Consider the following 23,435-nt stretch of genomic DNA (forward strand, 5'->3'; position numbering starts at 1 on the left):
TGAAATGATATGTCTGCTCCACTAACCAGTGATGATTCACAGGATTATTAAGTTAAAAACCAGCAAAAGAAGGACTGTAGATGTGCTATCCCTCTTACTGTTCCTTTACAGGAGCAAACATGACCAAACCCATGAGTGATTTATTTTCTGTGGGACAAGTCCCTGCGTATGTGTAAGACTGCATTTCTTTTAATCTTAATTGCATATTTATTACAGTTTTTACAGTAGACTCGTTACCTTTTGGCTTTTACCTGGTAGACACACACTGTTCACGTCTTGTCCAGTCCCATGTTTGTGTGAATCCTGGTCATTTTCATTTTATTTCTAAGTCTAGCATTTCTACTCTGTTGTTCTGGAAATCAGAGAGGGCTGTGTGTGAGGAGCCAGAGTGACACCCTTGTTCTCCTCCTGCCCCCAGTGTGTGTTTTTCTCAGCTCCTCCACTCCTCGGCTTAATTCCTCCTGCCTCCACCTGCTCTTGGCAGCGATTTACACTGAATAAATTGGTATTTAAATGGGATTTTGTGTGAGCACGCTCAGTCTTCTTAGGGGCTTGTCTGCTGAGCAGTGGCTGAACCTGGAAATTACCTTGAATCTTAATTTGGGTAGGTTTTGTGAGGCTTAATTGTTTGAACGTTTTGTAAGCGCAGCCGTAACGGGGTGTTTTATAACATCAGAAAAGATAGTTTTAATAAAGCTGTCTAGAGCTAGAAAGAGGAACTCTTTCTTTGATGCTCCTTTGGTAGATGAAAACATTTTTGTTCAATAGGAGACCAGCATCTTTTTTTTGCTCATTTGAGACAAGTTCTGGCAACATACTGATGTTCATTCAAATATAAATGCCATATTCCCTTTGAAATGCAAATTGTTTAAAGAAAAATAGCATATGGTAGAGGTAAGTACCTTTTCAAATCAGCTCCCACACTTTAGGGATGTGAGTACAGCTAAAATTATTCTTTGGAAAGAATCTGGAGCCTTTGACACATTGAAGCTTGAACTAATCAAGGCTTCCCAGTAAGCATGTACACATATCCATATCAAGGAAACAGTGCTGAGAATACATGGATTAGCATAGTAATTTAACTGCCCCCTGCTAATCAACTTAAGCAACCAGCTGATGCATGTAGGATGCATTTGAAGAGGCAACTCTTTCACAGCTCCAGCTTGGGCCAGGTAGCAGGCCAGGAGCATGGGGTGGATGTGAAGATGTGTGTCTGTCTGTGGATGGGGGACAAGAGGTGCAGGATGGAGAGGCTTCATGTGCCTAGCCCAACATACAGGCTTTGCTTTTCATGGATCAGAGAACCATGGAATGACTTGGGTTGGGAGGACCCTTAAATCTCATCTGGTCCAACCCCCGTGCCATGGGTAGGGGCATCTTCAGCAATTTCACTGACTACTGCTGGCCTCCTCTTTTTCACTGTCTCCTGCTTGTCTGCCCAAAGTATGAGGTGGTTGCTGCTCTTGAGGCTTTATCTGTGAGGAAAGTTAAAGGACTTTTGCCAGGCCTGGTTTGGAGTTTGCCCATTGTAGATTGGGAAGAACTGTGGGACTGTGTTGAAGAAGCTCTGTGTGGCACACACAGTGTGCAGGAGCAGCAGTCCTTGTTTTGGGGTGGCAGCATTAGTGCCTAGTGTGGGGTTCATGTCCTGCAGTTGGACTGAGAAGTGGAAAAATTAGCATTGGATTGGGAAATAATGGTTTTTAAATGAGGTTCTAAGTAACAAATTTGTGCTAGAGCTGAACCCATTGAGGAGGGGGACAGAAAGAAAAGGCACACTATTTTCTATAGTCTGGCCCTTCTGATATCTACCCATGGATTCTGGCTCGATGGTCTGATATGTCATGAAAATACACACCTTGCAGCACCTGGACAAGGTGGGATTGAATCCTGAATAAATCTTAACACAGAGGCTGCAGGATAAAGGTTCCCAGGCTGTGGCAGTAGGAAAGAGGGAGCTGGGCTGGGTTCAGCACGGTTCAGTGAAGTGTCACAGGAATGCACTCGGCACCTGTTTTGTGCTAGCAGCCCATACCTCTGAGAGAGGTACAGTGGAAAAAAAATTCTTCTTTGGTTCCCAGAATAAGTCACTTCTCAACAGGTTCATGTCCCAGTGTGGGTTTGGAGTTTCCTCAGATGGCATTAAGGTGTGAGTAGAGCTTTTGGTGCTGACATGTTGGCATGGAAATCTTGATGTTCTCTTTTCAAGGTTTCATGGCTAGAAGGTGATCAGATGCTTGTGTTCAAAAAGCCGTGGACTAGGTGGAAGATGTCAGTGTCAGCATAAAAATATCACTGCTTGTATTGTGTCTGTGTTGGCCTAAATCTCAAGTTTGTAGAACCCACTCGGTCTCAATCTCTTGTCACTCACATCAGCCATTCCCGTTGATTTGGTGGATCATCAAATTCATTTATTAATGTGCATAGTTTTTCTGGATCGTGAAAACCAGAAGAAAAGGGCATTTCAAAGTGAACATCACAGAAGGTGATTTGGAAGGAGAGATTTCTTTTAAGGCAGCATAACTTTTGTCAGCTCGTTTTCATTTTCTGTTGTGGTTTTAAAGTACTGAGTTACAATTTAGTTCTCTGCTCTGTAGTCTCGTGCCTTGGGAAGTCCCAACATAGTTCCAAAACCCACTTTAGACTTTGCATAATTAAACAAATGAGTTTTTCTGTCTGTATTTCATGTCTGCAAAGCAGGCATTGCCAGGCAGAAGTTCTTGAGGGCTGAGTAAGTACATTGAAGACACAGATACTGTGATGGATCTGTATTAAGGACTAAAGAGGAGATTTTGTCTTGGGAAAGGGGAGGAGAAAAAGGGACAATTATGCCAACTCTAATAAACACAAAGTAGTTCACTAAGCTCTGCTGTCTTCCCAAAGGCTGCTCTGGGAAAAGACATAATGATAGAACTGGGAGTCAGGAGATCTGGGTTTTATTTTCAAGTCTGCCACAATCTTCCTTTGTGGCCCTGGGTCATTTAACCTCTGAAAAATGGGGGAAATGATAGCAGATAATTAACAACCTCACAGGAGCATTGAAAATTAATTCATTAATTTTTCTGAACTCATCAGTAGAAGGTGCAATGGAAATGCAAAGTGTGAGGGTATGTTATGATATTGCGTCTGTTCCTTTCCCTTTGCATGTGTTTTTTAAGAGTATTCTTCAATCCATAGAGGACCTGTGGGGCACCTTTAGAGAGGCTGCCATGAAGAATGAAACTGGCACTGTAAATTCTTTGTGGCCTTATGGTATGCAAGGCCTGTGCTAGGAATGGAATAAAACGTGCTCAGAACCCAAAACCAAGGAGCAGGTTTTGGCCCATAAGCAAGTTGTAAGACCATCAGAAACCTGAGTTTCTGGAAAGGTTTTAATTGTTTCTACTCTAAAATGTATTCAACCAGATCCCACTTGTCCTGTTTTATGGTGAGAAACCTGTCCCTCTCACTCCCCCTCTCACACAGCTCCCAGCATTTTAATGTCCTAGGCCTCAGTGATGGTGGAAATACAGAAGTGTTTACTGGGTAAAGGCTGTTCTTTGTGTGTCCCCCTTTGTGTCACATTTCTGGGACGAGCCCCAGGAATGACGCTTGCAGGCAGTCCAGTGTGCCTCGTGTCACGATGGTGTTTTAAGATTAAATGTCCAAGAAAGTTTTTTTTTCCTTGGTCTCTCAGTGCTGGCAGTCATTTGCTCCTCATCAGTGTGTTCTTGGGGGACATATCCATGTCAGGTATTCTTTAGAGCTGGATTGTTTTAAACTCTTGCAGTTGGCTTAGTTGTATAAACAGTGGCTTTTAGGAATAAATTGATTTTCTGTGTGCAGTCTAACAAGCAGAGAAGCTCCAGAGAGTGTGCCTGGTAGCAGGGTGGTGGAAGATTGTGTTTCCCAGGAGGTGAATGAACAGAATGAGGTGATACCATGAACAATTTGGCATTTTTGTCTTCCTGGCTGGGTTGGAGCTCCTCTCAGTGCTGTCAGCTCCAGCGCTTCAGGGAGGGTCATTGCGTGGGCGAAGTAACCCCTGTTCCTGCTCTTGCTGGGATACCCCCCATCCATCCTGATGCAAAATCCCTTTTGTCCTCTCTATTGACACGATTTGTTTTCCCTTTGTGCCTAGGGAACGTGACTACTAGCACATCTGTGTCTCAGATGGCCAGTGGGATCAGTCTGGTGTCCTTCAACAGCCGCCCGGACGGTATGCACCAGCGCTCCTACTCGGTCTCCAGTGCAGATCAGTGGAGCGAGGCCACAGTCATTGCCAACTCTGGCATTAGCAGTGGTAAGAGACCTGCAGCTTGGGGGGTGAACGGGGACTTTGGTGCTCTTGCTTGTTAACAAACAAACAAAAAAGGAAACTATGCCCACCCCGTTGGAATGTTGGGTGCTGAACTTGCAGCGTTCCGAGGGAAAAATTGGAATTAGGAAAAAGGGGAATGGATCAATGCAGTACTTTTCTTATGAGGGCACGGAGTGACAGGGCAAGGGGAAATGGCTTTAAACTGAAAGAGAGGAGGTTTAGCTGGAATATTAGGGAGAAATCTTTCCCTGAGAGGGTGGTGAGGCCCTGCAGATGTTGCCCAGAGAAGCTGTGGCTGCCCTGGAGGTGTCCAAGGCCAGCTGAATGGGACTTGGAGCAACCTGAAAGAATTCTGCGATTCTTTTTTCAGCCTGTAGTTACAATACTGCTTAATTTTAATTTCAGGTACATAATCCTAGGATCCCAGAATGGTCTGGGTTGGAAGGGACCTTTAAGCCCATCTTCCCCTGCCCTGGGCAGGCTCACCTTCCACTATCCCAGGTTGCTCCAGCCTGACTTTGGATGCTCCCAGGGATGGAGCAGCCCCTTAATGTATGAAATTAAAAATAGAATTGTTTGCTTGATACTCAGATTCCTTGCCCTCTGTGATGGGTATTAGCAGTAAATGACCCTCCAGACCTTCTCCTCAGCATGTCCTTTCTCTGCTGTGCTCTTGCTCTTCCCAGTACGCTCCTGGCACGGTCTTAGTGTTTCCTCTGTGGAGCATTTAACAGTGTTAAAAGGAGCAGACACTATTCCTGGTGATGTTTTGGAATTATTAGATTGTAGCAATAATTGTTTTTAAAGGGTAGATGTGATATTTGCTACCAGACCAGGGTGAATTGGTCAGGAGAAAGGGGAGCAATGTTATTTCTTATGACTGCCCCTAAAAATGGGAACAGTTAGGGGAATATGGGAACTATTTCACATGTCCCATATATGTCTCAGTGTCTGTATAAGGTCTGAATCTGAGTATAGCCCTGAGACCATCTCTGGGTTTTCCAGCAACACTGATCAGGTTTCTAGTGCCACCTTAGGAGACCAGAGGGTTTAAAATCATGGTCACCTTGTTTCAGAGTGGCATTAACTATCAAATTCATACCTACTAAAGCACAGACTTTTTTTCAGGAGCTGTAAACATGGGGGCAGCACCTTCAGTAGAATTTGCATTAAAATGGTCCAGATTTTGCCTAAGAACTTTCTTGCAGGAAGGCAGGGATGTTGTGAAGCAGCACAGTGAAAAAAATGCTTCAACTCTGTTCTCTTCTGTGTCCACCCAGCTCACCCACTCCTGGTTAAGCTTTTAGAGGAGGCAGCATTGCCCTGCATGGATGCTGAGCTGGTTTCCCCACTTAAAAATCATATATTTTCTTCCTCTTTTTCCTGAGCTGGTTTGTCATTTTAATCCACCCCAACTCCATCTCCCTTCTAAAAGGTTAGACCAAAGTTTGGGCTTTTCTGTGCCTTATATCCTGTAGCTTTTCTGGGGCAAGATGAGGACTGTTGGGTGCTGGCTCTAGGAGGAAAGCAGGAGCTGTAGGCTGCAGTCCTGGGCCCCTTGGCACCCCTGCAGGCAGGTGGGCAGGTGCCACCCCATGCCAGATGTCCCAAATGAGGCTGCAGGGGAGAAAAATCTTCAGAATTCAGTGAACTCCTACAAGCAGCGTAGAAATAAAATCTTAAAAAGTAGAAATAGCAGCTAAATTCCTGCCTTTTTCCATCCCCTTAACCTCAAAATGCTGTCTTTGCTGCGCTTGCCTTTTGCTCCTGCTGCTGCTCCCAAGCTGGTTTTCAATTCCTGGAGAAATGAACCTTTTCTCCCACCCCAGCTCTGCACTGCCTCATATGTGCAGTAACTTTTTCTGGCTTGGCATTCATATAGGATTACTTCTGGCTCAAAAGAGACGACAGCCAGAATTACCTATGAAATACTTATTTTGAAATTGCAGGTGACTGGTGGGTACTTGTGAATAAACCTGCCTCAAATAATTTCTTGCAGAGGTTCTAATATTTAGAGAAAAAATTCTAAGAGGTTGGGTTTTTTATTAAATATGGAGGGAAAATTGGATTAAAAACAAGTTCTGGGCAACTAAGGGTCAGCAGACTCAGAAGTGTTGTTCTAAAACTCCTACAAAACCTCAAGAATAATTGATTGCTCTGAGTGTATCATCTTTGGGTAAGCTCATAGATGTGTCCTTTATGTTGGCAAGTTGACGCATGAAAAACCCTTTTTAATTTCTGGGGGTTTTTTCTCCATTAAAAGAGTTTTGAATTTTAGTCATAAAAAGCTAATACTGTGAAAGCAGCAGGTATAGCAAGAAGCTAAGCATCTTTTGGAATTCAAATGCCAATGTACTGGAGAATATGCCTGCTTATTGTCACGTGGCTTTATTGTAGACAAAATAACATATTGGGATTCAATTTTTCTCTGCACCTTTTTTTCACATTAAATTAATACTTTGTGTGGCTCCAGAGAACTTTTCAAAGTCTTCTAAACCAGACCTTTGGTTTCCTGGGGCTTCTGTCTTTCAAGCAGCTGTGAACATCTCCTAATTAGATAAATTACTTTGTAGTGGGCAGAGCCACAAAACAGGAGGTGCTGGTTAAATTAAAGGGGAAAAATAGAAAAATCCATTCTCTGAAATGGAATGCCCCACTGCTTTATGACTATTACTGTTGTAAGGTTTTACATTTAAGTACCTGAGGTTTAAAATTAAATGTCTAATATAATTTGGCGCTGGTAACATGAAGCCCGCGACTGCCCTGGGAGAAAATCTCGACAGCTTAGTTTGGTGTTTCAAATTGCTGCGTGCTGGATAGTGAGCAGCTCGTGCTGCTGGCTCACTATTTAGCTCACTCCCACCTGCTGTTCAGCATCATTTCCAATGCAGGAACATATTTGCCTTAAAAACTCCTGAAATTTCAAAAGGCTGTTCCAGCAGCACATGAAAAATTAATTCTTTTTAGCTTTTTTTCCTCCTTTTTTTTTTCCTCCCCTTCTTCTCCATACTCTTGTAAGTGCTTGACAGAAGTAATTTTAGCAGCGAGAGAGAATAAAAACTGGGGGCAGTAAATCCCTGTCCAGGAACCTCTTGTGTAGATTCTTTATGGACCCAGAATTGATCTGCGTGTCAGATCCTGATGTAGTTTCAACTGTTTATCACCCTAATGGTGGTAGAGAGACCATGAACATCAACTTATAATCCCCCATGAAAAAAATTGGTGTTTGCAGTCAATGAAGGAGCAGCTCAGCTTTATTGATAGATTTGGAACAATTACTGCTGCTGCAGCTATTGGCCCAGAGGTTTTCCTGGATCCCACTGGAAGCCTGGAATGTTTTTTCCTCTGATAAATCTTCTCCTTGATGGGTTTGGGTTTTTTTTTAATCACTCAGAATTATCTGTAGTTGCTCATTGCTGGGGAACAGGAGGGTTTCTGGTCTCAGGGGAGCCATTTGTGACCTGTTTGGGTGTTTAAAGTTCTGTTCTGGGTTGTGCCTCCCACAATTCCTCTTCTGTAAATCGAGCTCTTATTTTCATAAAATCACAACATTTTTACAGCTGGAAAAGCCCTCTAGTTAGTATCGAGTCCAGCCCTTAACCCAGCACTGCCAAACAATTTGTGTATCTGTGAAGAACCTGACAGACCCCCCAGTTTGGGGGTATGAACCCCATCAGAAGTTTTTGTGCTGCCAGGAACCACAGGCAGCTGCCTTGCACAAGTGAGATTTATGAGGCATCACTCTGAGAAGACCAAGGATGTAATTTCCTACCTGAGAATGAAGCAGCAACTTGGTTCATTCTCTTTTTAAATGTCCTGTTTTATCATTTGGCTTCTGTGCCCTGAGACCATCAGAGGGAAGGATTCAGCATTCAGCTCTTCTGACCGAGCCCTGCAAACAGCACTTTGCATGGGGCAGGGATTTCTTGTCTCTGGACTTGTAAATTGTCATTTGAATTCCAGCATGATGTAAAATTCTGCCGTAAATCAAATATCTGTTTAAATATCATCCACTTAGGCTTTATCACTGTACAATTGCTTGTACGGGCCATTTGAGCTGGGCTGTAATTTATGGAAGTTGTAATACCTGGTGTCTTCTGAGTTTCTAACAGTTTGGTGTTAGGGTTTATTAATGTGGAATTGAGTTCTCACTGTGCCATGGGGTGTGAGAGGTCGCTGGAGTGTTGATGTTAATGCAGACCTTGCAACTTGCCTTACTTGTCTGATCCTAAGTGCTGGGAATGGTTAAATGATGGAACCTTCTGCTCTGCCTTGGGAAAGGAAATGGTTCAACTTGCATCTGACATCAGAAAATACCATTAATAGCTGTTGGAATTCCAAAGGCAAGTTCTTGACCAGGATCAATTATGTAATTTCAAATAGATTCATAGAATTTCAGAATTGTTTTCCGTCAGTGTATACAGATGGTTTAGGTCAGAAGAGCTTTTCCCTCCTTTTTAAATATGGAATTTGTGACTGAAAAGCAAATATAGATTTATTTTCTCCTCTTTTTTTTTTTTTTTTTCTACCTGCTTTAGAGCTACTCTGGGGTTTTCTGTAGTTCTTACTGCTTAATATAATAAAATTCACTTTGTATAATACGTGCACACAGTTTACATTTTATCTTACATATAGGACAGGAAAGAGAACATTCTTCTACTTTTCATGCCAGAGGGAAGCTATTGCAGTTCAGCAGGGTAAACGCTGCTAAAAACAACTTATTATTGCCTTTGCTTTCTCAACATACCTTGAGGAAACTTGGGTTATAAAGCACTACTTTTTAACAATCTCTGGAAAACCATCCCTTTTCAGCATGAGGTTGTGCACTGGGAAACTTCCAATATTTAAATTTACCTGGCATTCTTGACAAGCTCTCACCTGAAATAGCCCAGTCAACCAGAAATACTGAAAAATTCTGAGTAGCACTGTCTGAGGAAACAGAAAACTGTCATTTTTTGGATTTACTGATCCTGCAGGAGTTGAGTTTTCAAACTGGTTTTAGTTCAGGCTGGGGATGATGGGGTTTTGCAGCCTGTGGTTCCCCAAAGTAACATAAGGCCTGGAGGGCAATGGTGATAAATAAGTGCTCTGAAAAGGGGTTTGGAGCATGAATCCAGCTGGTGCTGTCTGCCTGGGATTTTCAGGAATGTGTTAGCCTCTGGAAGCAGCAGGACTCAGTGCTTACCCATTCTGTTCTGCACACCACAGGAATCTCAGCTCAATGGGAAACTTTGGGGTCACCATCCCTGGAAGTGTTAAAAAATATGTGGCACTTTAGGAACACCTTTTAGTGCTGGGTTTGGGCTTGGACCCAAGAGTCTCACAGGGCTTTTCCAGCCTAAACTATTTTGTGGATCTGTGCCTTCCTCCTGCCCATCCAGGCCATGGCTGGCAGCTCAGTGACCACCAAGCTGGAGATGAGCTGTTGCCATCTGGTCCCGCCGGGCCTTGTACCCAGCAGAGAAGAGACATCAAAGAGTGAAAGATCTGAAAGCAGCTCTCTTTGCTTTGTGTCTGTGGTGGCACCAAGAGCCCTCTGAGGTTTAAACTCTGCAATGATGTAGATTTAGGGAGGACTTTGGGTCCATGGGCATTTCTGCACAGCTTGGCTGAGTCTCAGCTTCTCCTCTATTTATCCAGTGCTGCTGTTTAAATCCTTGTTATGGTTTGAAAGCAATATGAATGAGAGGCTCCAAGTCAGAGATATAATTTAAGAAGAAGAAAGGTAAAAAAGTAAAAGTAAAATAAAATAAATGCAATAACACAAAGGATCACTGACAGAGTCAGAATACAACCTGAGCAGGATGGTGGAAGCAGTCCAGGTGAAGTGCTCTTCCTGAAACAGTGATCCTGTAGAAAGGTCTGGGAGCTCTGGTCCTCTGGGAATCCAGTGGATGAGTGCCTTGCCCTGTCCCACATACCAGCTTATATCCAGGTGAGAATGCTTGGCTCCTCCCCCTGGGCAGAGCATCTCACAATAGCATGAGAAGTGTGAAATGGGTCCTTGATGGCCCATTAACAGAGATAACCCCTGGAGGGAGTTACCTGGGACTCATGGGCCATTAGCAGAAGACACCCCAAAAGTCATTAGCAGAAAACACCCCAAAGGCGTTAATGGGCCATTAGCAGAAGAGGCAGGGGGCTTGGGAAAACAGTAGCCCACCTGGTTTCAACAGTTCATGAAGATGGTGATAGAATAAATACTTTGTGTACATCCTACACTGCAACCCAGGACAATCCTGAGCTGTGTTTTTGCAATTCTCCAGCTGCTTTTCTTGTTGAAGATCCTCTTCTTTCTGCTCTTCCCCCTGATTTAAACACAAAGAATTGTTGCGTTCAGCAATTAAATCCTGCTCTTGATTCCAAGAAACATGACTTTGCATCCTCAGGTAATTTGACATTGGCAACCTGATGCTGATCTTAATGCTGCTCACAGCTTGGAGTGCCAAATGTCTGCCAGTAAATTGTTTATGAGACTAAATTAACTTTTTGACCGAACTGTAAAGCTCTGGGTTTTCCCAGCATTTACTTAGGGATGTTTAAATACATATTTTGCACCTGATTTGGCTTAGGATTTACACTGAAGTAAAAATGCAATTAGCATGTTCTTTATAATAGGGGGAAAACGTGATTTATTTCTGATTACTGATGTTGATTAATCAGATTTGATTATCTGGCAGTGTTCAGTACATCAGTGCTTTTTCTGCCTGTAGCTAGGCTTGGATGTCACACCTTCTCTGTTATCCCCACCCAGGAGAAAAAAAGAGGGAAAAAACTCTCAAGCCAAAGCACTTTATTTTTATTCTTGGATTTTAAGCTTTAACCTTACAGAATACTGAGGAGAGTGAATATTGTCTTCATCAGCTCTTCAAGCCCCTGTTCAATAAACACTTTCCTAAAGTCATGACTTCTCAAGGAAGGAAGCTGGATACCCAGCATGGTTCTGTGTTGCTCACACATTTGACACATACAGCTCTTAGAAGTCTGCAAAATGTATTTTCTTCTCTGGTTTTATATTAGAACCATTATTTTGAATCATTACATAAAACCGTTTTTATGACAGGTATGACATTGAAGGTGATCACACCTCTGGACAAGGGGAATTCCTCATCAAGGAGGCTGTCCTGTAATCTCACTTGTATTTAGACAAGTATAAGTTTTAAAGGTTTTAATTTTGCACGTTTGCAGTTTCAGGTTGCTTTAATCTGAAAAATTTGCAATAATTACAAGGAATTAAATACATGAGCTGGATTCACACAATATCCTGCATGAGGTTACGGACTTTGAAAATAAAATTGCTTTTGCAGAGAACATTATAAATCGAGAGACACACTTTCAAGTAAACATAGAGGAAAGACATAATACTGCCAGAGCAGACTGTGACATTTTATAAACTCTTCGATTCAAGTAGTGTGGCTTTGAAATTTCATAAGCCCGGTGCATTCTGTATTTAAGGAGTTGATAAGGAAAACTTAAAGAGGGAAATAAAAAAGCTTCCCAAATCAGTGAGCTTTTATTTTTTTTAATCTTTTATCTTAGTTTAAATAAGCTACGCTTATCTACTAATGTAAATTCTAAATTTATTTAAAGTTTCATAAAGGCTTACAAAAGCTGAGAAAGCAAAATGTTCATGCATAGCTCCCATGGGAGCAATTCCTGGTTTGAGGATTTCTTCTTTTTGTACATCCACACTCTAGAAGTTCCAACAGATGCTTGTAATAGTTACATTCTTGTTTATTGCACAAGAGTGCAGTTTTATGTTTTGTAGGGTCTGGAGGAAGAGTGTGCAGGAAACATACTCACTGCTTTTATTCTTTCTCGGCCTTAATGAAGTTTCTGTTCCAATTAAGAGCAGAGCAGTTGCCTCCTCAAGCGTGGCTGTTGGCGGGCTGGGTTTCTCCCCAGCCCAGATCACAGAGCCTGGGGTTTTTTAGGGATGTTGTGTATTCCTTCCCCATGGAATCCAACACTTCACAGAGTGTGAGTTTTTTAAGAGATGTTGTGTATTCCTTCCCCATGGAATCCAACACTTCAAAGCTGCCTCACAGCGCACACAGCTCAGGGAGTGAAAGAAGCCTCTGTGCCGGGCCCTGGCCACAACCTGGGGATTGTTGGGGGTCAGCTGGAGCTCAGAGCCCCAGCCTTCCCTTCCTGCAGGTGGGAAAGCTTCCCCTTTCAAGTGCCCAAGCCCTTCATTTGTCACAGTTGATGTCACCCCTTCATGCAGCCCGGGCTGTGCCACCCACGGGCCAGGGCCATCAGGAGTATCCTGTGCACTGGGGCTTCTCTGGTGAAGGGCCCCAACTTATTTATCCAAGAGCTAGAAAGAGGGCCTGATTAAATTTGAAAATTAAAAAAAAAAGTTTGTCAATGGCATTTACACCACATGAGACCTCTGAAAGACAGAGCTTTGTGTTTTAGGAGCTTTGCTTTTCAGCTCTGGGGCTCTGCGATAGGGAAATGTTTGATTTTGCCTTTGATTAAGAGCAGTCTTGGTGTTGCTGCCATTATTTCTCTTCCTTTCTGACACTGCTGCTCATGGCATACATTACCAGGAAAGCCTTAGCTTTTTCCTGCCTAGCATGATGCAATTAACAGCCAATTTGCTGTACAGCAATTATTCAGCTTTAATTGGAAAATGTTAATGGTGAAAGTCTCTTGATTTTTTTTTCTCCCCCTCCAAAACACTGATATTAGGGCTTGTCACTGAAGTCTCGTGGACTGACAGTGGAGAGTTTCCTAACCTCTTCTCAATTACCACAGAGTGGGTTTGAAGCTTGAAGTTATCCACAGGTTATACAGACGGAAGGTTAAAGTACAGGAGTAGAGACGAGACATCTTTCTGGCTCTGAACATCTCTTTGAAGGGAGTCAGTTCTTCCTCTCTATCTTACTTTGCCTATCTTGAAACACAAGGTAAATATTTTAGTAGGAAGCAATTCAGAAAGCCATGGATTCATTATTTTCCAAGTGCCTGGTGACCTGTAGGCTCTATTTCAAAGCAAAATGTTGTTAAATGAGGAATATTTTTTATGCAGTAAGACAGTGCTGATGGTTAGATCAGGGTGGAGCTCTGCCCCCCTCTGTGCAATTAAGGTGAATTTATTATGCATCTCATTTTGATCTGAAATAGAATTTGTCACACACTTGTACATACCTGACCATGGTGGAGCTTGTTCACCCCAAATGTGTTCTTTTAGTGTGCTCCATGTGTCTGTTCCCACATCACCATTTCTGGGGATGGGCATGGTGGATTTGACACCTCCAGGGTTCTCCAGTTGGCCACTGTGCTTGAGGTGCCTGATGATCTACCTAGCTTCAGAAGGGGGAGATAGAAAACAATCACAGCAGGAATCACGGAATCACAGAATGGTTTGGGTTGGAAGGGCCTTAAAGACCATCCTGTTCCAACTTCCCACTTGGACCAGGCCCCATCCAGACTGGTCCTGACAGACCAACACCTGGGATTGAACCAGACCTGGGGTGTGCCTTCAAACGGACCATCCATCTCCTTTCTCCCATGTGAGGAGGGAACAAATTCCCTGAGATGAACAGGTTACCTGTGGTGAATCCCCATGATTTCTGCCTTTCATGCTGTTTTTCACCTCTCACAGTTGATGGCCAGGGGAAACAGCAACGCCCACAGCACCGTACACCCAGCTGGTAACAATAAGGGTGACACACTGGGAGGCTGACAGGGCTGAGGCTGCCCAGTGAAAACCTTCTGCCAGAAGAATTAGGGATGTTCCCTGTGCATCTCGACTGTAGGTCTGTTCAGCAGGAGCCATGAAGTTAGTTTGCCTTGGGATGTGGTGGCATCTTTGCAGCATCCCAGACTTGCATTTCTTTCCCGGTTTGTTGTCCTTATGTGTTCAAACAACTTGTCAGGCTTGATTTTTCCACAGGGCATGTTCACATCCAGAGCAGAGGAGGGGAGTGCAGGGATGCGTCTGTGTAATGGGGGGATGAGATAAATTAACAAACCCTGCTCGCTCAGGGAGTAGTTTGTATCATCCCTGACCTAAACCTGCTGCAGGCAAGATGTGTGGAGGAAAATTAGGATCTCATCCCCAGTTCACATTCTGAGGTTGCAGGTCCTCTAAAACACAGTCTTTGCTTTGCTTGTCACGGTCCTGGCAGCACAGGAGAGAATGATGTAGGAATACCTGTGTCCTCTCCTTTTGGGAGCTGGTGAATTCCTCCTGGAAAGAAGGAGCTTCTTTTGGAAGGGAGCTTCTTTTCTTCCCAGCCATCCTTCAGGTTCCAGGGAGTGGGATGCTGTTTTGCCAGCACTGTAATGTGTTGCTCCTTAGGAGGGAAAAGGTGCTTTTTGGGGTTTTTTTTAAGGTCTATTGTTGCATTTCTGCTCTCATGCTTCCTTTATGATGGCCCAACATTGTTGGTAGGAAATGAGCTAGAGGAGACTTGTCTTCCCTTTAGATAAGGGAGATGATAATGAGGGTCTTTCCAAAATTACTGAAGCCTTCCAACCTCTGTGCCTGAGCACCTTGAGACTAATTTTCTCTCCCAAGACTGTGGACAATGTCCCTGCCTTGTCACAAAGTGGAAGGGACGCTCATGCCCTGAGGTCTGGTCACTTGAGATGCTGCCGCACAGCGAGAGCCAGACCCTCCAAAAGCTGTGAGATCCCTCTTTGGCTGTCTCGAAGGAAGCTTTGTTTTCCTTATTTCATTGAAATTGCTCTAAGAGGAAAGGAATTGTTCAGTGGGGCTTCCTGATGATAACAGCACAGCTTTGAGATTTGTAGGCTCTGGGCACAAGAAATGTTGTGCAGAAGCATTTGTGCTGCAGAAACGCGGGGAAGGAGAGGGGAAGGGAAGACTCCCGAGGCTCTTTGCTGTCCATCCCCCAGTTCTTCTCAGAGTTCCCTTTTAATTTCCTTCAGTGCAGCAGGTTAATTTAAGCCCTCCATAGCTTGAGTGTCCGAGCTGAGCTCAGCTCAGTGCTAAGCAGATGCACCTAATTCTTCCCAAAGGTGTGAGCTCTCTCTACTTGACAAATATTTGCCTTTTTTTTTCCATCCTGGAGGCTGTTACCTTGTGCCACCCCTTCTCCCCCACTCCCAGGCGTTTATTACGTCCACAGACTTGTGCCAAGCTGCAGTTCTGGCAGGATTTTAGTGTCAGTCCTGTACATCTGTGCCTGACTTTAGCCTTCCACAATTCCACTGCGATTGCAGCATCCCTTTAACTTGAGTCAGAGGCAGAGGAGGAAGATAAAGAACTTGATAGCACATTTACGGTAATAGCTGTAAAGGGAAGCTGGAGAGCAGTGGATTTCACAGCCAGAAAAATCTCAGCTCAGGGAAATGGGTCTGAAATACAAACTACAGATAGTTATAGTCTCTTGCTTCCCCTGTTTAAATAAAAGGATTGCTTTTCTCACCTTTATTTAAAACACATGTGTGGAAGATGAAAGTGTCCAGCTATTTTTTTATTATTCAGTCCACCAGCTACCGACATCTTTGCCTTATTTCATTTCAGCACTAATGGCACAGTGAAAGTTCTGAAACACCCTCTTTGGATTCAGCCTTCCTTGGGTCGCAGCAAAGATTCCTGCTGCAGACAGAGCTGTTGCTGTTGTTTTCGTCATCAGCGCTTTCTTTCTCCTCTTGAACCTGGTGCTATTAATTGTGTTGCTGCCTCTGCTCTTTAATTGATCCCATTCACTGCTCCCGCTTTTGTAACGTCTGACTTCTTGTCACTTTGGCAAATCAAAAACCCAAATTAATCAATCTCCAGCCACTTGAGAATAAGGCCGTGTTGGGGAGCTGGGCTTGACAAAAAAGTCTAATTTCACTTTGAAAGCCTGTTGGAAAATTTTAACAAGAAGATGCAAGAAAAATGTAAACCAGATCAAGCTCGACTTTGGTCTGTGGAGAATAGCGTCACCTGTTGAGTTTGTTTCAAGTTTTTGTAAATAGGTGATTTGACAAAAATATGAAATAAATCAAAAGGCACGAAGATAGAAGGGGTCAGAATATCCTTGGTTCCGCTGCAGATGGTTACACAGGAGAGAGGGTTGTGTGTGTGACAGAGAGAATAGGAGCTGTGGGCCAACGACGAAGCTCCGCTCGTGGACTTTTGTGTCCCAGCCTTTGTGCTGTGCTATTCCCGTACCTCACATGTTGCCTCTTTTCCTGATTTTCCATCCCCCAGCTCCTTTACCCTGGCCTGGGGTGCTCATTCTGGCTTACTGTCCCTCATTTCTTTGGCCTCCTTGGTTCCTGTGCTGGCATCTCCTGCACCTCTGCTGTGACGGGTGCTGCAGGTGCTGTAGGAGTTGTATCTTGGACAGGTTTGGTGTGGGGGCTTGGGAATGTGGGATGCAAGGATAGCTGTTTTTCTGTTCTAGGGGCACCAGTAAGCACACTCTGGGTTTGGATTGAGTTTCAGACAACTCAAATTTGGAGGTATTCACCTGGAGAAGAGAAGGCTCTGGGGAAACCTCAGAGCCCCTTCCAGGGCCTAAAGGGGCTCCAGAAGAGCTGGAGAGGGACTGGGGACAAGGGTCTGGAGTGATGGGACAAGGGGCAGTGGCTTCCTACTGCCAAAGGGCAGGGATAGATGGGATATAGGGAAGGAATTTCTCCCTGTGGGTGTGGGGAGGCCCTGGCACAGGGTGCCTAGAGAAGCTGTGGCTGCCCCTGGATCCCTGGAAGCGTCCAAGGTCAGGTTGGACATTGGAGCTTGGAGCAGCCTGGGACAGTGGGAGGTGTCCCTGCCCATGGCAGGGGGTGGAATAGGATGACCTGTTGGGTCACTTCCTATGATTCAGTCACGATTCTGTTAATTTTCCAACCTTTTCAAATCCAGGAGGACACTCACAAAGTCCTTAGGGGCACAAATGGAGGTGTCTTTGAGATCCATTTGCTGAGCGCATGCAGCTTCCAAATAACAAAATATTAAAAAAGATAGGAAGTTGGAATTGGATGGAAAGTTACCTTTTACAAGATGTGTGTAACACTGGGAGAGGATATCAAACTGTTTCAAACAGCAAATAAAGCCCAGTACACCAGCGCAGCTCTTGAGATTCTTCTGAGGATTGGTTTTCATTTAATGTTCTGTCTCTTGACTCTGGGTTGTAGTTGTAGACAAAGTGTTTCTTCTGTTCCACCCCTCCTTTCTTCTACCACAGTTTTCATACTTGAAAGGAATTTCTCTCATGACCATAATTGCAAAATGGATCTTGGAGAGAGGCAGACATGGCACTTGGTTTGTGGAGTAAAAGCTGCATTGCTTTTTTTGTTTTGTTTGGTAAATTCTCACAAATGAGGATTTGACTTGCACAAGCAGAACAATCTCTGTCTTAATCCATGTGTCCTGTACCTGTAGAGAAAAATCACCATGTGAAGAGCAGAGGGGTGGGGCTTTTATGTCCCATCTCTTCATAACTCAAGGGGTATTTGGTCACCAAGTGTCACTTGTTGCTTTTGGGCGTGGAGTGAGATACTGCACGTACTTACACAGGGCTGCCACGGCCCTGGAAGTGTCCAAGGCCAGGCTGGACAGGGCTTGGAGCAACCTGGGATAAGGGAAGGTGTCCCATGGCAGGATTTGGGGTTTAAGGTCTCTTCGAAGCCAAGTGTTCTGCCATGTGGCTGCATCAGCTCTCCCTTCCAGCTGAAGGAGTTAATAATGGTGCTGGGGAGGGGTGGAGGGCAGGGAGGAAGGCTCCTGGCTGCTGGGACAGAGCATGGGCATCTCTGGCTCACTCCTGGAGGTTGCAGGCAGCAGCAGGAGTGGGGTGAAACACGAGGATGCTCCCTTTGGGGGAGAAGACATTTTCCAGCAGCGTCTTGCTGCACGTCACTTCAGAACAGTTGCAAAAATGAGGCCGTGCCGGTCAGGACAACCCCAGCTATGTGGCAAGGGGAGAGTTTTGTCCTCAGTGTCATGTAATGGAACTCTGCACCCTGCAAATGATGAACCATCATCAAGGGAAGCTGTGTCCGTACAGTCCATCAAGAGCTGCAGAGCTAATGATGGGCTGGGCAGATAATCGGGGGAGAGTTAATTGTAAGGTTCGATATGGCATCTTGTCAGCAGAGATAAGTTGTCACGTTTTCCACTTGAGCTGAAACTAAATGATTGTAAAATAAGTTATGAGTGTCCTTGGGCCTGTCTGCCAGAATGATGGCTAAGAATACATTCCTGGCCCATCAGTCTCAAGCAGCCCGCTTGATATTTATGCGAACTGAATGTTATTTTATTCCCCCTCTAGTCATGCTTGTCAGCTTCCCGAGTGAAAAGTGAAACTGCTGCTTTGACTCATACTTCAAGTATTGAAGCTCAGAGAGGCTGCAGATTGTTATTATTATTACCAGTATTATATATTTTTTCGGGTGTGTGTTGAACATTGATGCCCGATTGGGAAGAACTAATGGCTGACATTGAACATGCGGGATGGCTGGAAAACAGCCCATCCCAGCCCAGTGGAACGCGGCTTATGAGTTCCAGTGCCTCTGTCAAAGCTGCTTGAGATGGGGAGTAATGAGGCGCTTGCTTTTTTAATTTGCCATGCCTTTCTCCTTGCCTTTTTTTTCCCCCCTCTTTTTCTTTTCTTTTATTTTATTTTATTATATATTTAAAAGTGCCGGCAGTGGTCGTCTGTTCTCAGGCGTGGTAATTGATACCAAATAAAATGCATTATTTGTATTCAGTCAGGAGGATGAAATTGCATTCAGCGGGCTGAAGCCTGAACTCATTTACAGTTTCCCGAAGCCCGGGCTTTCAGGAGCCCTCTTTTCAATTTGAAGAATACCTTGTCAGGCAAGAGAAGGAGTGGGGAATGGGAGAGCACAGCGTGGAAGCCCAGCGCCTTTTGATTGCTCATATTTTAAGCCAGGGGAATGTTAAATAACTCCCATCTTCAAAGGGTGGGCTCAGAGAGAATCCGGGGCAGGAACACACCGGCGATAGCAGCTCGGCTCCGTTTATGAGGGATCAACCTTTCCTTGCTGGTTGAGGGGGAGGGAAAGCTCCAGGCTCCCACTTGAGAGCAGTTTGACCCAAGGACAGCAGGTTATTACCTGGAAGGGGCTGGGGATGACGAGGATTTACCACGGGAGGTTAATTCTTCAGCTCTCCGACGCCAGACATCAACCCCGTACGTCCCTCATTTTTCAGAGCTCTCGAGCAGGTTTTGTTGGGGGGATTTACGGCCTGGAAATTAGACAGAGCTGCCACCAGTGTGTGGATTTGCCCTGATGGTTTTTAACAGGATGTATTCTGTGGTGTTGCCTCAGGATTGTGGGTTTTTTTGCTGTTTGACGGATGCAGGTGCAGGAGATTATGAACTTGGATGGGTTTAAGCATTCCTAAAGTGAAAGCTGGGAATGAGGTGGGGGAAGTGGAGCATTTTGAGTCATAGAATCCCAGAAAGGTTTGGGTTGGAAGGAACATTAAACATCACCTAGTTCTAACACCTCAGAGAGGGACACCTGCCACTAGCCCAGGTTGCTTCAAGCCCCAGTGTCCAGCCTGGCCTTGGGCACTTCAGGGATTTATGGGCAGCCACAGCTTCTCTGGGCAAACTGGGGTGTTTTCCTTCTCTTTGGGTATCACCACTGGAAACCTCCAGAGTCAAGCTGGAAGTCCATATTTGGGGCTGGCAGCAACCCCATTGCATCTGTGCTCATGCCTTTGTGTTTCTGATACCCTCTTCTGCATCTTCTTTCTGTGTCATGGATCCAAAGGGATCTGGGTCCCCTTGGCCGAGAGAATTCCCACCAAGATTTTCACCTGGGTTTGCCTTCCTCCTCTCCTGCAGACAGCAAACTCTGCCAGGAAAACTGCTTGCACCAGTTATGGGTCAAATTCTTAAAATCTCCTACACTGATACAGAGTATAATTCCCATAATTCCCTTTTGGGGTTAAATTTTTGGGAACTGGTTTCAAGCTAGTGGATGTAGGGAAAAGAGCAGAAATCCCTAATATAAAGATTAATGTTTGGTTTAGTCTCTCTTGCCAGGCAATTAGCTACATAATTTATCCCCCACTAATAACTTAGAGCACAACTGTGCTTAGAGGGTAATTAGGAAATAAACTTTATTAGGAGGAAAAAAAAAAACAAAATAAGTTGGGTTTTGTCAAATAGGCAGTTCTGTGGGAATTTAACTATGCAAAAATAAAAAAAAATCAAAAGCTATATTTTTAATAATCTTTGGCTTGATATTTTTCTGACATAATAAGTTAAACTTAAATGCACTCCTGTTATTACACTTAAGCTTTATAATAAGGAGTTTTATTCTTTTCCCTGTGTCTGCTATCCTAAAACCAATCATCAAGTATCTAACCCCAAAAGGCAATCATGGGAATGTATTTGCTGAATATCTGTCTGGGAGATTTTAAGGATATAGCACATAAATGCAGTCCTGATACCTCACTAAGGTGCAATATGGTATTTAAGCAAGGTTCTGGAAATGGCTTCACTTTCCATAATAGCAAGTGCTTTCCTTTAAGTGTAGGTTTTATGTGGAATTTTATAATTAAAATCCAAACCAAGCCAATAATTAAACAAAAATCATATTACCAACCTTGGGGGGAAATCCTGTATTAAGGTTACTTGAATATTTACTGTGTGGAAGGACCCAGTTCTTAAAACTGTTGGAGTTAATAAAGCAGGAAACTGAACAGAGTAATGTAGAATTATTTATTTTCCTTGGGAGCAGGGAGGAAGTGACCCTTTATTAAACAATTATTACCTGTACCAGGTGTACATGACTTACCTTATTTTCCTGCCTTTATTGCTGTCACCACCTTTTCAGTGTGTGACTGTCTGATATTAGTGACAGCAGAGAACATCCAGAGGATGCAGGGATATCTCTGTTATTATGTATTAAAATGTCCAAGTGTTAGACAAATTAATTTGAGGCTAGGGAAGATCTTTGAAGGAAGGAGCAATTGGAAGCAATTAAGTGCTTTCCCATTGCTTTTGTGCATTCCAGCTGGCCTGCTCCTAAAATTGATACTGAATCCTGTTAATCTAACAGGACTTGAATCAGCACTTCAGCCAAGTTGGGGTTTTTCTGTAAAAAATGATGGCTATTGTTTGGAGCATCTCGTGAATGAGCCCAAGAAAGTATCTGCGAACAGCCAGGGGTTGTAGCTTGGATTCCAGCAATCAACTGACTGAAATCTAGCAGCATGTTGATTTTTCTCCCCTTCTCTTTGCCCCCTACCCAACTGTAGACACGGGCCTGGGAGATTCGGTGTGTTCCAGCCCCAGCATATCCAGCACCACCAGCCCCAAGCTGGACCCCCCTCCTTCCCCCCACGCCAACAGAAAGAAGCACCGCCGGAAGAAAAGCACAAGCAACTTCAAAGCTGACGGCATCTCGGGCACGGCTGAAGGTAGGTTTCAAAAAAAACCCGTAAAATTCAAGCCTGGATTTTGAAAATGCCATTCCGAAGAGTGTTGTTAGCTCGGCTACAGCCTTGACTCTGAATGCACCAGGGAAAGGGAATTGTGAGAAATTAAAGAGTGAGCTTGTAATGATGGAGCTGAACCATCTGAGGTATTGCGGTGGTGAATTCAGCTGCCTGAAATGTGTTTAGAACCTTTTTCTCTCTCTCTCTTTTTTTTTTTTTTTTTTTTTTTTTTTTTTTTTTTTTTTTTTTTTTTTTTAAAATAAATCAGAGTCCCCAAGTTAATATGGAGCATCATTAGATGTTGAGGTAAGGAAGAGGCACACTTGTAAGGTTAAGAAGGAGGAAAAATTCAGGTTCACTCCGTAGCCCACAGATCACGTCAGAACTTGCGTATTTTTTTCAGTATGATTAAATCTTGTGTTATCACATCTCCTTAGGCACATCCTGAGCTCTAGAATGGCCAACACTTCTGATGCCTCTCATTGTTTGAATATTCAGCTGTTCGTGGAAAGCTTGTGTTATTTGAGGATAAAAGGGAAAAGGGGAGAGTTTAAATGTTTGGGTTCTTTTTTTTATGAGCCAGAAAGCAAAAGCCAAAAAGAACTTCTTTTTCTCCCTTAGTTTAGCTTACTATTTCCACACTGCTGTAGCTGTTCAATGCCCTTCTGAAGGGGTAACAATGTGTACAGGAGCCAGATATGATATAAAACATGCTTGCAGCTTTAGAAAAGAAGAAAAGAAACATGCTAGGATTCAACCAAAAGAGCTCCAGAAAAAAAAAGATGAACAAGGGTGGTTGGAGGGCTCAGAAACTGGGGAGTCAACACATAAGGAGAGATGAAAAAGGGAGACAATGGAATAACATTGTGGGAAAAGGGGAGTGTTGAGTAAGAAAAAGATGTGGTTGTAAGCATGGGAAAGTGAAAAACAGCTAATTCAGTATCAAAGAATGTTGGAACAAGTTCTGAAAAAAGGATGACAATTGCAGACAGCTGAAGAGACATTAAAATAGATGTGATAATAGTATACAACTGAGAAGGGGCATGTTAACTACTACTTAGTCATCCTTATTTTCCATTTATTTAATTTCTCAATTGCACTTCTATCACATCTGGAATTTATTTCCCCAGCTATCTATACAAATCCTTTTTTAAAAAGCCATCAGCTTTTTTTTTCATAACAGCTCCTGTTGTGTTCTCTTTCCAGTCATTTAACTATCTTTGCTGTTCGTTTCCCCCTAGTTTATGGCCTGAAGCCGAATTTTTGTTCAACCTTTCATTTTTAATTTGTCTTTTTTTTTTTTTTTACTTTTAAAGAAGCCCTTTTACAGCACTTATTTTCATACCTCAATGGTAAATTACAGAGGGGATTTTTCAGAGCATTCACCATTGGCCCAAGAATATTTTGTTGAAGTCAATATGAATCAAGGCCAGCTGGATATTGAGAGCCTTTGAAAAATCCCTTTCTGAGCAGTTAATAGGTATATGTTTTCTTTCTCCTGGGGAGATTATTTTCACAAGGCACTGGAGCTGGAGCCTGTGTGGTCCTGGGCTGCAGGCAGGGACCCAGAGGGAGCAGTGGGGGGTTTGCAGTTGAGTCTTTTGTCCCTGATGTCCCTGTTCTCACTGCAGAGTCCATCCTTCATCCTCCTCTGTTTTCTCTTCCTCTTCCAGCATCACACTGTGTTACCTGAAATCCTCTTGCAATAACTCAACAAAATTGTCCCCTCTCGTAGAGATGGGA

The 23,435-nt window shown here is 43.7% G+C and overlaps 1 protein-coding gene across 8 annotated transcripts in view; it reads left to right on the forward strand.

The window, feature by feature from the left end:
* The window catches only part of AGAP1 (ArfGAP with GTPase domain, ankyrin repeat and PH domain 1), a gene marked incomplete at its 5' end in the record, with an annotated part of 302,933 nt that overhangs the window by 205,495 nt on the left and 74,003 nt on the right, over positions 1–23,435 (forward strand). For 6 of the 8 annotated variants that reach the window (XM_083865713.1, XM_083865714.1, XM_083865715.1 and 3 more), the window contains 2 exons: positions 4,121–4,282; positions 21,513–21,674. In XM_083865713.1, the coding sequence (XP_083721839.1) occupies positions 4,121–4,282; positions 21,513–21,674 (324 nt within the window). The remainder of the gene's footprint in view (positions 1–4,120; positions 4,283–21,512; positions 21,675–23,435) is intronic. The other 2 variants (XM_083865718.1, XM_083865719.1) reach the window with 1 other exon arrangement.

This window comes from Zosterops lateralis, assembly GCF_965231275.1.
Source record: "Zosterops lateralis genome assembly, chromosome: 7".
Taxonomy (NCBI): Eukaryota; Metazoa; Chordata; class Aves; order Passeriformes; family Zosteropidae; genus Zosterops; species Zosterops lateralis.